The sequence below is a fragment of the Talpa occidentalis genome, unplaced genomic scaffold, assembly GCF_014898055.3.
Source record: "Talpa occidentalis isolate TD23 unplaced genomic scaffold, MPIMG_talOcc4v2.1 talOcc4.7, whole genome shotgun sequence".
NCBI classification, from domain to species: domain Eukaryota; kingdom Metazoa; phylum Chordata; class Mammalia; order Eulipotyphla; family Talpidae; genus Talpa; species Talpa occidentalis.
The window spans coordinates 49,994,406-50,013,511 of NW_023605083.1; the positions used below are offsets into that span (position 1 = coordinate 49,994,406).

The window sequence follows — 19,106 nt, forward strand, 5'->3', positions numbered from 1 at the left end:
GTCCCTAGTGCACCCGCACGGTGGGGGCGGGGGGGCGGCGGCGCGGAGCGTTTCCTCGCGCAAGAGGCGTCTGTGGGGTTTGGAGGCCGGGCGTGCGTGCGTGCGCGCGCGGCAATTCCGGCGGGAAGAGGCAAAAAAGGGATTAGGGCTCGCGCCGCGACAGTTCCGGTTCTTACTGTCGCGTGGCTCGGCAGCCGCGGTTGCGCGAGGGGAAGGCGGGACACCCAGGTCGGTGCTAGGTCCAGGCGGACGCCCCGGCATTTCTACAGTCCACACTCGCGTTCCCGCCCTCTTAGTTCCCCCCTCCCGCCCCTTCCCGCCCGGGCGCGCGGTGCGGGGCGAGCTGCGCGTGGGTAAGTGCAGCCCGCCCGCCCCCGGCCGGGCCCCGCGGAGGACGCCGCTGCTTGTAACGGGCCGCGGCGCTCGGCCGAGGAGCCGGGCCCAGGCCGCAGCCGGCGGTTCGCGCCCCGCCGTCCGCTCGGGCGGGAACCCGGGAAACGCGGCCGGGTTGGCCGGGCTAGGACGGGGCGCCCCTCAGAGCCCAGCGGTTTTTGTGGGAGTCGGTTCTGAGCCTGCAGGCGGGTGAGAGGCCGGGCGTCTCTGCAGGGCTCACCGAGCGGAGGACACCTTTCCTACCTCTCGTCGCATTCTTTGAGCCACGGGCGCCGGTGATAGGAATTTTTGTTAGTGTCGCTGCATTTGATCGTTGAGAAGTTTCTGGAAGAATTGCATTGATCGGAAATGAATGTAAATCGCAAAATACTCGTAGCCCCTCCGCCTTTTGTTCTTTCAGCTCTTTAAAGCGTACGTCTCAAGCTGCAGCAGTGGTTAAAACAGAGCCACGACCTTGCCCTCAAATGGGTTACTGTTTGGGCTTAATTCAGCTTACACTGGCTTTGCGTTTGCTAACATGTGCCTAAGGCCTCTGTGTCAAGCTTTGATTTCTTTTGTTAAGGCAGTTCTAAGGTCGTTCCGAATTGGAGACAAACCCGGGAAATCCCCAGGCCTGGCGGTGCCCAGTATTCATATCCTGACTCTTCAACCATCCACCATAATTCCAAACGTGTTATAATTTACGTGTAAAGTTAATTCACCCTAACTAACAGAATGCGGACATATCTGCTGTAATAATGTATTTGTACCGATTCATTCTATTGTCATTTTTGGATAATTTGCAAAACATGTCACTAGCATCTTTTAAATGGCTATGATTACGTCTGTCCAGCCATCTTTTATTTGCCTGATTAAAGAAAATTTGTTTAGGGGGAAACTAAGAACTTACTGAATCACCAAGTCACTGATGAAGAAGATATTTAACAAGTATCGTCTGGGATTGTGGAGTTTATAAAAGGCCTATTTAAATGGATGTACACACACATATAGGGCACACATCATGAAGAGTATCATGTTGGCGAGCAAAAACTTAGGTTTTGGGTTTATGAGACATCGTTCACCTTTTTCGTAAATGTTCAAGAATTTACGAATTTACGTAAATGCTGGGATACTTGGATTATGAAGATTTAATCTGCCCGTCTGGATTTGTAACATTTAATTGAATCTGTCTTTTAAAACCTGGAATGTTTCACTCACTCCATAGATATGGGTCCTGTATTAATGATGCTTTCTTTCAAGCCGGTGTTTTAGTTGCCTCCGTCCTATTCCGCCTTGACTATTCGTAATGAGTGATGAGCAGGGATGCCAAGTAAGCCTGTCTAGAAACTTCTTCCCTCCCTGTTTCATTGTCTTCTGACTCATCTCTGGTGAAAGAAAGGTTTTACCTTTTCTAGATGCCATTGTTGGATTTTCTCTTACTCTTTTCCCACCTGTTTCCTTCCTTTTAAAATATGCTTTCCTCTAGGTTTATTCTTTAAATAAGTTAAGTCTATTTTTCACCATCTTTTAATCTCTTGTTTTCAACCAAACTCATATTTGTGCTCATTTAAAGACTTGCCAATTTAATTGAAACATTTAGCGACTCCTGTTTTGGGTGTAGTTAGTTGTGTGGTCATTTTGGACTCCTAATGAATTTAGAACTGGTATTAGCTTTATTTTTTTTTTTTTTCTTAAAGAGGCATGTATTTATTTATTTATTTATTTATTATTTATTTATTCATTTGTTTGTACATGCACTGGGTACAGTCAGAAGCGCGGGAGGGTGAGAGAATTCACCAGAGCCAGAGTGGGGAGCAGAGCAGGCAGAAGGACCGAAGTACACTGCTGAGGGGAGCAGCGGGCGGCAGGAGAGGCCTGCGCGCCATGTGGGACCCTCCTTCGGTGGCCGGGGAGCAGCCGGGGATCGAACCAGCTCCGCAGAGGCTGCGGGCAGCTTCGCAACCCAGCACCCAAACGCTGCGCCACCGGGGAGGCCCTGGTATTAGCTTTAAATATTATCTACCAGTTCTTGAGTTTCCCACTATATTCCAGACTCTGTGTCTTTGAAGACATTAAAATTAAAAGAAGTTAAGAAATATGTATCTCACATAGCAGAGGATCAATAAACAGCACACTGATGATTTCTTTCTGATTTCAGTTATTAAATAAAACTTTTTGCCTTAATTTTCAAAGAATACCATCTCAAAATTCTGGGATTACCTTGAAGTCACCCCCAATGAGCCAATTCACAGACTTACCCTTATTTTCTAGGTGACAATAGTGGAAGCATGGCGTTGTTATGATTCAAATAGGTTATAATTTAAGTATTAGCACTTTGTTTCAGCTATAGACATAGTGTCTAATAGGATGATACACATACCCCTGTCCCTTTTTCTTATTTGCTTATTTAAAAAATAGTTATTTTTGCATAGTAGCACTGGGGTGTAGGCCAGAGGTGCAGAAGGTGCTAAGAGGATTCACCAGAGACACAGAGGGGAGCAGAGCAGGTGGATTTACTGAAATACACTACTAAGAGGAGCAGCGGTTTTAAAGGCTATCATTTTTCCTTTCATGAATCTACTATATTTCTTTCCCCTCCCATTTTTTAACATTTAGATTGCTATTTTTTTCTACACTATAAAAATATAATGATCAACACTTGATAAATCTTTGCCCTCATTTCTGGTGGTCTTGATTCATTTTGTGATAAATGGATTATATGGTATGAACCTTTTTAAAAGTATAATCTAAAAAGCATATCATTTTTATTTTCTTGGACAGTGATATACTTGAGAATGAGAGGCTGTTCTTTGTGTATGAGCAGATGGGGAGTTGTAGAAGCCTAGCTAACACTTCCCCTCTAAATTGCTTTTACCTGCAGTGACTATGGTTATTCAGTTTGTCAAGAAAGGAAGGAAGGAAACCTTAGGAATTTTCTGAAGTGGTAGATACAAATAATACAATTTACTAAATTTTTAAGGCTCTTGATTATTGAAAGCCAGTGTCAACTTTATTATGTAGATTCCAGATGATAATGTTTTTTTCCATATGAGTTTTTAATTTTTCTAACCTGTAGGAAAAAAAAGCCTCTTAGAGGAATCATGTTTTAGTTATAATTATTATAACATGCAGTTGTGGCAACTGTATCTGTCTCAGATCAATATATCCTCCACTTGTTTTTCTGTCAAATAAATTCTGTTTAACAAATATGCATATAGCAGTCACATTTGTTGACTTTTTGGTAAAATATTTGAGAATAGCTGTATTTGAATGCTTGTGCAAGTGTTTCAAAACATTTGGTGATGAGGGGATTAGTCACTAGAATTGTTTTCTCTGCCTAGTTATAATAACATTATTGTAAAATTACAGTATGTCAGTTAGCTCCAAAAGTGGAGATAGTACTTGAGAGAATTATTAATTAGGACTACCCACACATTAGAATAGTTGCATTTTGTGTGGCAGTGTTTTTCAGAATTTGTTCCAACTGTCATTTGAAAATTTTGTCACTTGCCATGTTCAACAACACAAATAAGGAAAAGTGTGTTAGAAGTAAATAAAAAATTAAGTAACAATACAATGCTGCAAGTCTTAAAATATCAATTTGTAATATTTATTTTTTTTTAAGATTTATTTATTTATGCACATAAGAGCTCGGGTGTAGGCCATAGGTGTGGGGGGGTGGTGGTGAGAGGATTCACCAGAGACAGAGTGGGGAGCAGAAAAGGTGGTTTACTGAAATAGATTGCTGAGGGGAGCAGTGGGTGAGATCAGAGAGGTCTGCTGTGCCATGTGGGATAGCTCCCTGGGGATAGGGGATTGGAACTAGTGCTGCAGTGACTGCTGATAGCTTTTATAGTGCTGAGACTTAACCCCTTGGGCCACCAGGGAGGCCCTCAATTTGTAATATTTAAAAATGAAAATTATTGTGCCTCCCTGGTGGTGCAAGGGGTTAGGCACCACACTATGAAGCAATCCGCAGCCTCTGCAGCACAAGTTTGATCCCTGGCCGGCGGGGCAGCAACCCACATGGCATGGCAGACCTCTCCTGTCTCGCCCATTGTTCCCCTCAGCAGTGTATTTCAGTCTGCCTGTTCTGTTCCCCACTGTTTATCTGGTGAATCCCCTCACCCCCCACATTTCTGGCCTGTACCCCAGCTCTTGTATGCATAACTTTAAAAAAAATTAAAATTATGTGTTATTTTAGTAGAGTTATAGCAAAAGGAAATAACATTGAAGCAGTTACTAACATAGATGCACTTGGTGGTGGTGTTTTTCTTTAATTTGACTTTGTAAATGAAATTTAGAAACCAATAGATGAGTTTATTTAAATAGGATTTGCAATTAGTTTATTGCAATAGCATTGTAGTGCTCTTATAAAATGACCATTTATAAGTGGACTTAATATGTGAGTAACTTATGTAAATGAGGGACTGGCTACATGCAAGTTAACAAGGTCTAGAAAAAGGAACAGGAAGATTAGTAGAATTTATCCTGTAGTTCTGGGTCTGCTAATAGGTATGATCTTTGTCTTAATTTGTATGTCTCCATTTTATTTTTTCTCAAATAGATGATAGTAACTACCCTTTTTATCATAAGTTCTTTTGATATTTAGATAATAGTGCAAATGTAAAAGTATTATGAAAAAAATTTAAAATCTTAAAAATAGTCAGTTCGCAACCAGTCTTACTTTCTTACTGGTGGTTTCCTAGGAGTATCAGCAATTTTATTTACTAATATTTAACAGGTTCCAGTAGAAAATAGCATTTGTATTATAGGACTGGATTTAATAATATAACCCTTAGGGGAATGTATCCAGAGTGATTTTATAATATAAAGCATCCTGCAAACAACTTTAATTGTAATTGTGACATTTATCCTCAATAATTCACTGAGACAAGAGTTTATAACTTTACCGGAAGTACAGTTTGTCCTAATTTCTGTTTACTTAATGACTGTCATCATATTTCTACAACACCTTTGCATATTATACTAGGTCTATTTGCCAGCTCTGTAATGTTTAGATTTTAGTGGAGGAAATAAGTAACTTATCGAATGAACATAGCTAAGCTATAGATCTGTCATAATTTTTGAGCTTAACAGCAGATGCAGTGAAAATAGCATTTAAAAATCTAAGAATACGTTAATAGAGATTTTGCAGTCTCGAGGACAAGATTTCACTAAGTGTGGCCTCATGGAATCATACTTGGAAGTTTTAACATACCTTTCTTTTAATTTTCATATTTTGATGTTATTTTGTTTTAGGTCTGTCTCAAACATAGCTGGATTTTGGTATATTTGAGATTATCTTTTAAAGGGTGAGTAAATCTTTTTTCATTATGTTGCTGATGGATTTAATGTTTAGACTTATCTCTAACATTATTTCTATTTATAGTACCTGCCTGCTCCTTTTGTGCCTTTTGGATTTTTTTCTTTTCATGGATTTTTTTCATGTTTTCAGGTTTGAAAGTTAGTTAATATATTTCTTCTTCTTTTTACATTTAAAAGGACAGGTTTATTAGGAAAAGGAGAAAAAGGCACCAGCACAGTGACAGGAGGGCAGGAGCACTGCCACTGCTGCTATGCAAAGGCAAAGTTTCTGTGAAAAGAAACACTTGCATAGTCACAGGCCAGCAGAAGAGCTGCTAGATATTATATTTCCACTTTGGTGCTTGCCTTTAGGTTTTTTAATTTGTGTTTAATTTAAATCCAAGATACAGGTATAATGTCTGGTATAGGCAAATTTAGTGTCTGGTGAGTATCTGCTTCCTGGTACATGAGTGGCTGCTTTTTCATTATAACCAACGATGAGGAAAGGATAAAGTAACTCTGTAAGTGAGAAGAGTCTCTTTTATAAGAGACCTAATTCCTTTCATCTCAATACCTAAAGTAGTTTCAAAGACCCCACGTCTTAATATTACATTAGATATTAAAATTTCAATATAAAATGGGTGCGAATTGACAGTCTATAGTTATTGTACTTGTTTAGACTGTTTATTCCTTTTTATTACAAAGGAGTGCTCAGTTGTAATGCTGTACCACCATTTAGCCACTCAGATTGAAGTCAGTGTGGGTTGTTTTGATTATTATAAAGCTCACATACAGATTTTTAATTAGTGTACGTTTTCATTTCTCTTGAAAATGTATAGTTTATCTTCTGTACATGTGTATATGGCTTGTCTTTTTACTTTTTTTTTTTTTTTTAAGATTTTTATTTATTTTGTATAGAAGAACTGAAGTATAGGCCAGAGGTATAGGTGGGGTGAGAGGATTCACCAGAGACAGAGTGGGGAGCAAAACAGGCAGATCTACTGAAATACACTGCTGAGGGGAGCAGAAGGTGAGATAGGAGAGGTCTGCTGCACCATGTGGGTCAGCTCCCTGGCCAGGAATCCAACTCAGGCCAAAGCAGTGGGCCTTCCTTCACAGTGCTGGCACTGAGACTTAACCCCTGCGCCATCAGAGATGCTCCACCTTACTACATATATATATTTTTTTTTAAAGAAAAAGATTTATTATTTTTATACAAGAGCTGGGGTATAGGCCAGAGGCACAGGAGGGTGAGAGGATTCACCAGAGACAGAGCAGGGAGCAGAATAGGCAGACGGCCTAAATACACTGCTAAGGGGGGCAGTGGGCGCGACAGGAGAGGTCTGCCACGCCATATGGGAATCTCCCTGGCCGGTCGGGAATCGAACCCATGCAGCAGAGGCAGCAGACAGCTTCACAGCGCTGCGCCCAACCCACTGCACCATCGGGGATGCCCTCCACCTTACTATATTTTTATGTTAAGTCTTAAAATCAAATTGTGAGCCTTATATTTTTGACAAAAAAAGATTGCTGGACTTTTGAATGAAATTATAGTGAATCTATCGGTAAGTTTGGAGAGAACTGAAGCCTTAATAGATTAGAGTCTACAACATGGCCTTTGTTTATGTTGTCTTTGATTTCTTTCATCACTGATTGTTGTTTTCAGGGTACATAGTCTATACATACTTTGTTAAGGTTTTGATGCTATTATAAATTGCACTGCTTGTTAACTGCTACTATAATTGAGTCTGTTCTTCATGGTAGTTATGTTCTGTGAACTTACAGTTAACACTTAATTAAGAAATACTGAACCAGGGCCTCCCCTGGTGGAGCAGCGGTTGAGTGCTGGACTGTGAAACTGCCTGCGGCCTCTGCAGCACTGGTTCGATGGCGCGACAGACCTCTCCTGCCACACCCACTGCTCCCCTAAGCAGTGTATTTCGTCACTCTGCCTGTTCTGTTCCCTGCTGTGGCTCTGGTGAATTCTCTTACCCTCCCGTGCTTCTGACTGTGCCCAGTGCTTGTATAAATAAATAAATAAATAAATAAATCTTTTTTTTTTTTTAAATTTTTTTTTAATAGAGGCATGTTTTTATTTATTTATTTATTTTGTTTTGTTTGTTTGTTTATACATGCACTGGGTACAGTCAGAAGCGCGGGAGGGTGAGAGAATTCACCAGAGCCAGAGTGGGGAGCAGAGCAGGCAGAAGGACCGAAGTACACTGCTGAGGGGAGCAGCGGGCAGCAGGAGAGGTCTGCACGCCATGTGGGACCCTCCTCTGGTGGCCGGGGAGCAGCCGGGGATCAAACCGGCGCCGCAGAGGCCGCGGGCAGCTTCGCAACCCAAGCGCTCAACTGCTGCGCCACCGGGGAGGCCCAATAAATAAATCTTTTTTAAAAAAAAAAGAAATACTGAACCATTGCTCATAGGGGAAACAGTGTAAGATTCTCATAAACCTCTTACCACATTTTCATGAACCAGTCTTTATATAACCATTTTTTACATGTATTTTGTTTAAAGACACTTTATTCAATATGTGTTGAAGATTTATTAACATTGAATTTATGATCAGTGATACTATGACTCAGCCTGAATGAAGCTTAATCTTACACATGTATTTTTTTCCATGTGACACATCACAGCTTTCTTGCACTTAGGAACAGAAGATAGCATTTCACCATTATGTTTGGAGACCATTTTAAGCAGTTAAATTACCAACAAAAAGCACCAAAGTGTGAAAAACATGGTGCTAAATAGAGCACAAAAAAGATACAATTTGCTGACTCAGTTATCAAGTGATAAAATATTTTGGGTAGATTCTCTGGTATTTTGTTCATAAAACATTCATGTAATCTGCAAATTGGAATAATTTAATTTTTTGTCCTCTTGATCTGTGTCTTTTTAATTGTACATAACATTAAATTTATCCTGTTAGCAATTTTTTTTAAAAGATTTATTTATTTTTATACAAGAGCTGGGGTATAGGGGAGGGTACTGGGGAGGGTAAGAGCATTCACCAGAGGCAGAGTAGGGAGCAGAACAGGCAGATGACCTACATACACTGCTGAGGGGAGCAGCGGGTGCGACAGGAGAGATCTGCCGTGCCATGTGGGAATCTCCTTGGCTGGCCAGGAATGGAACCCGCACTGCAGAGGCTGCAGACAGCCTCACAACGCTGCGCTTAACCCGCTGCGCCACCAGGGAGGCCCTCTCTTAGCAATTTTTAAGTATACATTATGGTGTTAACTACATACAGATTGTTTTACAACAGATCTCTGAAGTTTTTCATCTTACATGAATGAAATTCTGTATCCATTCAACAACTTTATGTTTTTCCTTCTCAGCCTCTGCCAACCACAATTCCATTTTCAATTTTGATTAGTTTAGATAGCTCATATTTTGTGATTAGCACAATGTTGGTAAGAGCCACCCTATAGCATATGGTGAAATTTCCTTTTTTTTTTAAAAAAAAGAATAATAATCCTTCCTTTGTATATACCACTTTTTACTTACCCATTTTGTCAGTGGATATTTAGAGTGCTCCCACATCTTATCAGTGTGAACTAAACTGTAGTGAAGATGCATATGCAAATAGCTCTTTGAGATTCTATTTTCAGTTCTTTGGATATATACACCCAGAGGTAGGATTGCTGGGTCGTATGATAGTTCTATTTTTCATTTTTTGAGGTCCCTCAATATTGTTTTCCCTAGGTGCTAGGGATTGAATAACAATTCACAAAGGTTTCTTTTGCCACATCTTTGCCCATATTTGGGCTTTTTTTTTTTTTTTTTTTTTTTTGTGAAATGAGATCTTATTTTGCTTTTGATTTGCATTTCTCTTCTGCTTAGTGGAGGTGGACATGTTTTCATATGGTTTTTGGCCATTTGTATACAGTAATTTTTTTTTCTTGAAATTGTTTATCTAAATTTTTGAGAAAAACAACCTTACTTTATTATCCAATATGAAGCCAATAAGGAAGGTTTTCAGCTGTTTAGTTTTGGGCTTTGCTTTTATTGTTATTTTTTTGTATTCTAAATGTATTTTTTTTAAGACTTTTTAAAGTTTTTATTTATATTTTTTAAGATTTATGCATACAAGAGCTGGGGCACAGGCCAGAGATGCAGGGGGTGGGGGATTCACCAGAGACAGAATGGGGTACAGAACAGGCAGACCGACTAACTGAAATACACTGCTGAGGGGAGCAGCAGGCAAGTCAAGAGAGGTCTGCCTCGCCATGTGGCTTGCTCCCAGGCCAGCCGGGGATCGAACTCGTGCTGCAGAAGGTGCGGATTGCTTTGCAGTGCAGTGCTTAACCCTTTTGCCACCAGGGAGGCCCTCTATATGTATTTTCTTTGGAAAAATGCCTTTTCAATTTCTTTGCCCATTCTGTAGGTTGCTTTTTCTCTCATTTCCTTTGTTGCACAGAAATTTTAAAGTTTGTTAAACTTTTTGTTTTTATTACCCATGCTTTTGGTTCCCTATCCAAGAAATCAATACCCATTACAATGTCATGAAACTTTCCTTCTAGGAATTGTATAGTTTTAAGTCTTACATTAATTGTGGAGTATGGTTTAAAATAAGGATCCATCTTCATTCTTTTGCATGTAGCTATCAAGTTTTTTTTTTTTTTTAAGATTTATTTATTTATTCATACAAGCACTGGGTATATAGTCAGAAGCACGGGAGGGTGAGAAAATTCACCAGAGCCAGAGCAGGGAGCAGAGCAGGCAGAAGGACCAAAGTACACTGCTGAGGGGAGCAGCAGGCGGCAGGAGAGGTCTGTGCGCCTTGTGGGACCCTCCTCCTGTGGCCAGGGAGCAGCCGGGGATCGAACCAGCACTGCAGAGGCTGCGGGCAGCTTCGCAACCCAGCGCTCAACCGCTGCGCCACCAGGGGAGGCCCAGCTATCAAGTTTTCTTAACACCATTTGTTGGAGGGACTATTCTTTCCCTATTGTGTAATCTTGTCATTCTTGTCAAAGATCATTTGACCATATATGTGAGGGTTTATTTCTGGGCTTTCTATTCATAGGTTTGTATGTCTGTTTACATGGTATTTTTTCTGTTTTAACCTCTGTAACTTTAATTTCTTGTCTTGATGTACTGCCGAGGGCCTACTGTACAATGTGGAAGTGTTGAATGATGTCTTTGCCTTATTTATCTTAAGGGGAAAGCATTTTGTTTTCTACATCTTTTATTTTAAACATATTCTTTTTTTTTTTTGCATAGAAGAAATAGGGTGTAGGGCAGAGGTGTGGGGAAGAGGGGTAGTGTGAGAGGATTTACCAGACACAGAATGAGGAGCAGAACACATGGATTTACTGAAAATACACTGCCAAGGGAAGCAGCAGGCAGGACAGGAGAGGTCTGCTGTGCTAAACTATACATATTCTTATACTATTTGTTCATTATTAGTAGCAGAAATGAAAAATTCAGTAGTGGTTCCAATTTCTGAATAATACTCCTGCAGAGGAGAAGTTAAAGTTAAGAAAAATCTTCCCCAGAAGTTAGTTATCAGTACAGAGAAATCACTGAAATATAGAAAATCAAATAAAAATTTTGTTCATATAAAGTCTCAAATGTTAAAACTTTTTTTTGAAAAATAGGACTCCCCTGCCTCCCCTTTGTTCCTGTTCTCCAGAAGCAACTTTTATAGCTGATTTTTTTTTTTTTAATATTTACATCTGTATCTCTGGACACCTGTACACAGATACGCTGTTAGATTTTTTTTGTTGTTTTTGTTTAGGCATTCTGTTGACTTTCACAATGGAGATAGGAATTAGCTCTCCTATATTTACCTTTCTCACCCCCATCCCCACACACGTATTTTGCTATCTTGTTACTGTATTGCCATGACTATATATGCATTATTTACAACTAAGCCATGTAGTATACAAATACTATTTTTTCAGTGCCTCCCTTGTGGCCTCAGGGGTTAAGTCTCAGTACTACCACTGCAACTGCCTGAGTTGGATCCTGACCAGGTTGCTAATACACATATGGCACAGCAGACCTTTTCTGTCTCTCATGCTGTTCTCCTTAGCAGTGTATTTCAATAAATCTGCTTCTTCTGCTTCACACTCTGTTTCTGATGAATCCTCTGATCTACACCCCAGTTCTTTTTAAGAAAATAAAAAACAAAAACTTATCCTGTATAACATTTTGTTTCCTTCTGAATTCTTTTTTTGTATATATTTTCATCATTTTAACTCAACTCTACAAGTTATTTAAATTTCTGCTCTACATTGAGATACATATCAGTGCCCCAACTAAGGTGTAGAGGTATAAGCCAAGAAAGAGAAGAGGTGAAGTCCTGGACACAGTGATTTTACACAGTTTCATCTTCTTGGATAATGATTTCTCCTCAGGGCTTCTGGATGGTTACCTTTAACATCCTGTAAATACTCTTAACTGTGATGTTTTGCCTTTCTTCTATGTAAGATCTGGGCTATCATGTTTTCCTTTTTTCTTGGTGTATTCTGCTGTTATGTTAGACAGTATTGTTTTAGACAGTGCTTATCTTGAAAATATTTTTATTTCACTACATTTCATACTAGATCTATATGTTGCTTGGGTAAATATAGGTTGGAAAAATTTTCATTCAGAAATTTGAATGAATTGATCATTTTTCCTCCTAGTGTACACTGAAATGTGAAGACATTTTCATTTGTGATATTCTGAATGTGACCTGTTTGTTGTTTGCTTTCCCTCTCTGGATGCTTGCAGAGTCTTTGTCCCTGTATCTAAAGTTTCATAAATATAAGCTTTGTTGTATATCTATTTTTATTCATTGTGCTAGGTTCTTTCCATCTGAATACTGGAAATTTTTCTTTATTTCTTTAATTTTTAAAATTTTCTCCATGATTATTTCCCCTCCCTTTGCAGGTACTTTCTGCTTTTGAATTTTTCATTGTTTTTCATCTCTAATTAAAAAAAAAACTATACTCAGTCATGTTCTTCAATATAAAGAGTCACCTGTATATATATAATTATAATGACCTTCTTAACTCCTTGTTTAAAATATTCATGTAACTTTCACAATAGATATAATTCCTCCTTTAAATTTTAACCATTCATTAAATTAATAATATGACTACTTGTTTAGGGACATAGTTTGTGAGTGGAAGATAATTTGGTACCAGATTTTACTCTGAATCATTAGATTATATACTGGCTGTCCTAACTGCTTTATTTTTTCACATGATAAAAAGAGTCTTTATCACTATGCCAAGCAATAACATGCAACAAGGTCTTGATTCTATCATGTAGTAGTTTTGATTAAGGGAATCTAAAAGCAGCCTAAACCATTTTAGTAGGTGTAGTATTCATTATCCTAACTAACCCTTAGCTAGAAAGGACTATTTTAAGGTTGGCTGTTGTGTAACACAGATTACAAATGATTATTTACTGTTTTTTGATAGATAAAAGCCCTAACCTTTAAGAAAACTTTAGACAAAAAAAATTTAACCTCTTTTAAAAAGAATATTTTTTTACTATATATAATGATATATATTTTTTACTCTATCTAATAAAGATATATAGGCATATATTAACATATATGTGTGTTGCTTGAGCTAAAAAATATAGGAAACTAGACAATATACCATTAAATTTCTAAGAAATATCGGGGGTGGGGGGGAATGAAATTTTTGGATGAACTTTAAGTTTGTACCAAGAAGTAATATTTGCTTTTCTCCAAATGATGGGACCTACTCTGTAATGCACAGAAGTAATGTAATGCCTTTTTTTTTTTTTAAGATTTATTTATTTATTTATTATTTATATAAGCACTGGGTACAGTCAGAAGCACGGGAGGGTAAGAGAATTCACCAGAGCCAGAGCGGGGAGCAGAACAGGCAGAAGGAGCGAAGTACACTGCTGAGGGGAGCAGCGGGCGGCAGGAGAGGTCTGTGCTCCAAGTGGGACCCTCCTCCGGTGGCCGGGGAGCAGCCGGGGATTGAACCGGCATTGCAGAGGCTAATGGCAGCTTCGCAACCCAGCGCTCAACCGCTGCGCCACCGGGGAGGCCCTGTAATGCCTTTTCATAAGAGTATAACTCAAGCTTTGCTAAAGTTTCGTGTTCCATGAAGACATCAAAAATGCTCATCTCTGGACAGGCACTTCTTTCTTATTCCCCTATTCATTTGTGAGGTAATTTTCATGGATTTCTGTTGAATGTTGCGGAAAAAGCACAAGAGATTATCCAGGACTACTTCATCCCTGTTCTGAAGTAGATCTGAAGCATGATTTTTTTCTGACACCTCAGTGGTACCCCTATAGTAGATTCCCACAACAGCTTCTTTGGCCATGAACACTCTCCATTTGTAGGCAGTATAAATGGAGCTTCAGCCTCAGTTACCTGGGCTTTCTTAAGCCTCCAGTTCTTTTTCCCTTTTGGGCCTCAGATACCTTGGTCACCCACTTCTTGGCCTGCTGCATCTGCTTCATTGCTCTGTGACCGACTGGCCATGGTGATGGTGACTGAGGCTCGGGTGAGTTACTTAAGTGAGCTAGATTGCTCTTGGGTCAGCTGACACAGCCTTCCAACATCTGTCCTTATGATTGTCTCCTGCCTGTGGTTCTCCCCTGTATTCCTTAATTTTCACATTAGTCCTGTGAGGTAAATATATAGATAAGGATACAGGCTTCGAGTGTGTCAGTTTCTCATGGTCACTTGTTTCTGTCTTACCCTCATGTTTTTACTCTATCCTGATTGATAATAAAGTCGTACCATCAAACTCTTGTATTTTTTAAAATAGGGCATTGAATCTTTTTGCAGCTTCCTCTTATAACCCTTAATGTTTCTTGTCTTAATGCCCAGGGCCATTTCTGTGCAGTAGAGTTTGCAAGTACTTTACTGAGCAACCATTTCCAAATCTTTTTTTTTTTTTTTTTTTTTTTTTTAAGATTTATTTATTTATTTATACAAGCACTGGGTACAGTCAGAAGCGTGGGAGGGTGAGAGAATTCACCAGAGCCAGAGCAGGGAGCAGAACAGGCCGAAGGACCAAGGTACACTGCTGAGGGGAGCAGCGGGCGGCAGGAGAGGTCTGCGCCCATGTGGGACCCTCCTCTGGTGGCCGGGGAGCAGCCGGGGATCGAACCGGCGCTGCAGAGGCCGCGGCCAACCTCGCAACCCTGCACTCAACCGCTGCGCCACCGGGGAGGCCCCATTTCCAAATCTTTTTATCAAATCTTATGCTCTTGTTCCAAGAGGCATGTTTTCTTTCTTTCTTTTTTTTTAAAGATTTATTTATTTATGCATACAAGAACTGGGGTACAGGCCAGAGGTATGGGGTGTGTGTGAGAGGATTCACCAAAGACAGAATGGGCAGACTGACTGAAATACACTGCTGAGGGGAGCAACAGGGCAGGTCAGCAGAGGTCTGCTACACCATGTGGGTCACCTCCCTGTCTGGGGATCGAACTCCTACTGCAGTGGCTGCAGATAGATAGTGCTGCATCTTAACCCCTTGTGTCACCAGGGAGGCCCCAAGTGGCATGTTTTCTTAGGAACATATTAAAACTTTTTATAAATTTTAGCTCTTAAGTATCTTCATCAGTGAAAGGTAATGATACACTTTTGTGAATATAGGGTTAGAGTTAGTGATTGCCATTAGTGTTTTGCCATACTGAGAAAATCAGAAGTATATTTACCTGTAGGACTTGGTTTTTGTTTTTTTTTTTTTTTAAAGATTTATTTTATTTATGCATATACAAGAACCAGGGTACGGGCCAGAGGTGGGGGCGGTGAGGATTCACCAGAGACAGAGCGGGTAGCAGAACAGGCAGAGTGATTGAAATACACTGCTGAGGGGAGCAGTGGGCGAGTCAGGAGAGGTCTGCTGCGCCATGTGGGTTTCTCCCTGGCCGGCCTGGGGATTGAACTCATGCTGCAGTGGCTGCAGATTGCTTCATAGGTTGCGTCTTAATCCCTTGCGCCACCAGGCAGGCCCTGTAGGACTTGCTGAGCAGTCCTTGCTGTTGAGAATTAGTCGATTTTTTTTTAAAGATATTTATTTTATTTATACAAGCACTGGGTACAGTCAGAAGTGTGGGAGGGTGAGAGAATTCACCCAAGCCAGAGCGGAGAGCAGAACAGGCAGACTGATGAAGTACACTGCTGAGGGGAGCAGCGGGCTGCAGGAGAGGTCTACGTACCATGTGGGACCCTCGCCTGGCAGCTGGGGATTGAACCGGCGCTGCAGAGGCTGCGGGCAGCTTCGCAGCCCAGCACTCAACCGCTGTGCCACCGTGGAGGCCCTGATTTTGGTAGTATTTGAATTTTGGCTACATGGAAAGTCAATGAACTTTAAGATGCTGAAAAGAAAAAAAATCTAAAGGGTTCGATTATGCCTGTGTGTGCATTGTAGAGAATTACAAAAACTATATTTAAGTGTACTGATTTCTTGTTTTGTTTTGTTTTCAGGTAATAGATGCGTAGTATTTACTAAAAAGAAATGAGTATAACTAGTATTGCATTGAGAGTTGAGACGTGGCTTTTAGCTACATGGCATGTGAAAGTTCCTCTAACGTGGCTGGAAGCTTGTATTAACTGGATCCAAGAAGAAAATGATAATATACAAATGAATCAGGCACAAATGAATAAACAAGTGTTTGAGCAATGGCTCCTTACTGATCTAAGAGATTTGGAGTATCCTCTTTTACCTGATGGCATTTTGGAAGTTCCAAAAGGAGAACTGAATGGGTTTTTTGCGCTGCAGATTAATTCACTGGTCGATGTAAGTCAACCTGCATATTCCCAGATACAAAAGTTGAGAGGAAAGAATACAACGAATGACCTAATTACAGCTGATATACAAGTAACCCAAAAACCTTGGGAAGCAAAACCTTCACGAATGTTGATGTTACAGCTAACTGATGGAGTTGTACAAATGCAGGGAATGGAATATCAGTCTATTCCAGGTCTTCATTGTAATCTTCCTCCAGGTACAAAAATTTTGATTTATGGAAATATTTCTTTCCGACTTGGTGTTCTCTTACTGAAACCAGAAAATGTGAAGGTATTGGGAGGAGAAGTAGATGCTCTTTTAGAGGACTATGCCCAAGAAAAAATACTTGCAAGATTAATTGGGGAGCCTGATCCCATAGTTTCAGTCATACCAAGTATTTCTAACCAAAGCATCTCCAGAAATGCAGATGTTCTAGATCCTGCGTTGGGGCCTTCTGATGAAGAACTCTTGGCAAGTCTTGAAGAAAATGATGAGCTTGCAGCAAATAATGATGCCTCTTTGGAAAGATACTGCAGCATAGGTAGTGCCTCAAATACTGTTCCCCCAAAAGAGTCAGGTGTTGAGCGAGGATTTGTTATTTCTCCAATACCAATGAAGAAACTACCAAATCAGTGTATGCAGTTCACTGATGGGGAATTAGATGACTTTTCTCTGGAAGAGGCCTTGCTTTTAGAAGAAACTGTTCAGAAAGAACAAATGGAGACCAAAGAATTGCAGCCTTTGACTTTAAACAGAAACACAGATGCAAATATAGAGAGATTTTCATGTAAACCTAATACTCTGAATAATGTTTCTTTGTTTTGCAAAAATGGAAGTGATAATGGGAAGGAGAAAATATCTGAACAAATGTCTCATGAAGACAACTCTTTTAGTTGTCCAACTGCTGGAGACCAAAACAGTGTTTTTTCACTTCATAATGTGCCTCCATCTTATGATTTTATAAACAAAGATAAGAACTCAGAGATAGATAATAAAATAAAACAAGCCATCAACATTTCAGATGGACAGTCCTTAAAAAATGAAAGACTAAATAGAGAGTTGATCAATTATGTTCCAAAAAGCAGTTTACAAGTTTCTAATGAAAGTGATCCCAATTTACAGACTTGTTCTTTAAGATCATCAGAGAATAGCACTAATCATTCTATCGCCATGGATTTATATTCTCCACCGTTTACGTATTTGTCTGTTTTAATGGCTAACAAGCCAAAAGAAGTAACAACGGTGACAGTCAAAGCTTTCATTGTAACCTTAACTGGAAATCTCTCAAGTTCTGGTGGCATTTGGAGTATAACAGCAAAAATTTCTGATGGTACTGCATATCTAGATGTAGATTTTGTAGATGAAATACTTACTAGTCTGATAGGGTTTTCAGTATCAGAAATGAAACAGTTAAAAAAGAACCCTCTTCAATACCAGAAGTTTCTGGAGGGTTTGCAGAAATGTCAAAGAGATCTAATAGATTTGTGCTGTCTAATGACTATTTCATTCAATCCCTCCTTGTCTAAAGCAATGGTATTGGCATTACAGGATGTGAATGCGGAACACCTTGAGAATCTGAAGAAGAGATTGAATAGTTTATAAAAACTGTAAGAAAACAAAACAGGAAACATTTAGAACTAAATTTGTTATTTTGTTTTTGAAACTTTGTAATTGGGGAAAGGGAGGTTTTATAACTTTTAGTTTAAAAAGTTTACTTGTGTTTGTGTATTTAGATTTTTTTAAACAAATTAACTTTGGTAGTACCTGTTGCAAGAAAGAATTTGGTGAGCCACTATTACTGAGAAATTCGTTCACCTCTTGTCATTCACATTAAATAATTGCTAAAGCATTGTATTGGTGTTTACTGATGGATCATATAGTGAGTCATTGTTGAAATGTTAATAATTATTAATGTATTCAGGTGCAGATTGCTTTGCTGGTTTTTATTTTGCTGATTGTAAATATTTGCCTAATGCATTTAAGGCAGATATTCTATTACCTAGATACCATTTCAGAGATTGTATTAAGTGGTTAAAAACCTTATTTTTCAAGGATAATTTATTTTAAATGGCATATTTAAAACATTAAACTCTAGTAAATATTTCATTTGGGCGGGTTAAAAATAGGTATTTATCCCTGTCTTTAGGTATTATATCCCTTTCTGAGCTAGCTACATATAAACCCACTTAGTTTTGTTGGAAATGCTGATTTTATTTTTTTAAGGAAGACTGCCACTTTTCCACTTTGTATTAAGAAGCTATGATTGAGAGGTAAAATTATTTTCATTAAATTTTGTATTTAAGAAACCTAAATTGAAGTAGTCTTAAATTTAAAAATATTAAATAATAAAATGAAGTCATTTTTGTGTCTTACTTTAGTTAAAATAGGAAAATATCTAGAAGATAATTACATATTAAAATGATATCATTGAAAAATATTTTTAAAATCTTTTGCCATTGTTCTTTGATGGGTGATAATAATCAAAGTTCAAGTTACAAAGTGAATTTTGCTGATACATACTCTTTAATTGTAACCTCTTCAATATAGTTGCCTAGCTTTTTACTACCAGATATATAAATGAGATACTACCTTTTATTGTCTGTCTTTGAAATGTTTGGGTGCTATACTCTATTAGTAGTGCTTGAAAGCTGGGATTAAATTTCATTTTCTTGTCATAGTCATTAGCTAAAGAC

General features: G+C 39.1%; 1 protein-coding gene across 7 annotated transcripts; it reads left to right on the forward strand.

The window, feature by feature from the left end:
- The first annotated feature begins 72 nt into the window (after positions 1 to 72).
- Positions 73 to 18,744, forward strand: RMI1 (RecQ mediated genome instability 1). Of its 7 annotated transcripts, XM_054689842.1 has the most exons (4): positions 589 to 747; positions 1,598 to 1,702; positions 5,635 to 5,687; positions 16,110 to 18,744. In XM_054689842.1, the coding sequence occupies exon 4, from the start codon at positions 16,141 to 16,143 to the stop codon at positions 18,013 to 18,015; it is 1,875 nt and encodes a 624-aa protein (XP_054545817.1). In that variant the 5' UTR covers positions 589 to 747; positions 1,598 to 1,702; positions 5,635 to 5,687; positions 16,110 to 16,140; the 3' UTR covers positions 18,016 to 18,744. The 7 variants fall into 7 exon arrangements, with proteins under 7 accessions (XP_054545818.1, XP_054545822.1, XP_054545823.1 ...); XM_054689843.1 differs by lacking the exons at positions 589 to 747; positions 1,598 to 1,702 and adding an exon at positions 73 to 228; XM_054689841.1 differs by lacking the exon at positions 1,598 to 1,702.
- The last annotated feature ends 362 nt before the right edge of the window (positions 18,745 to 19,106 follow it).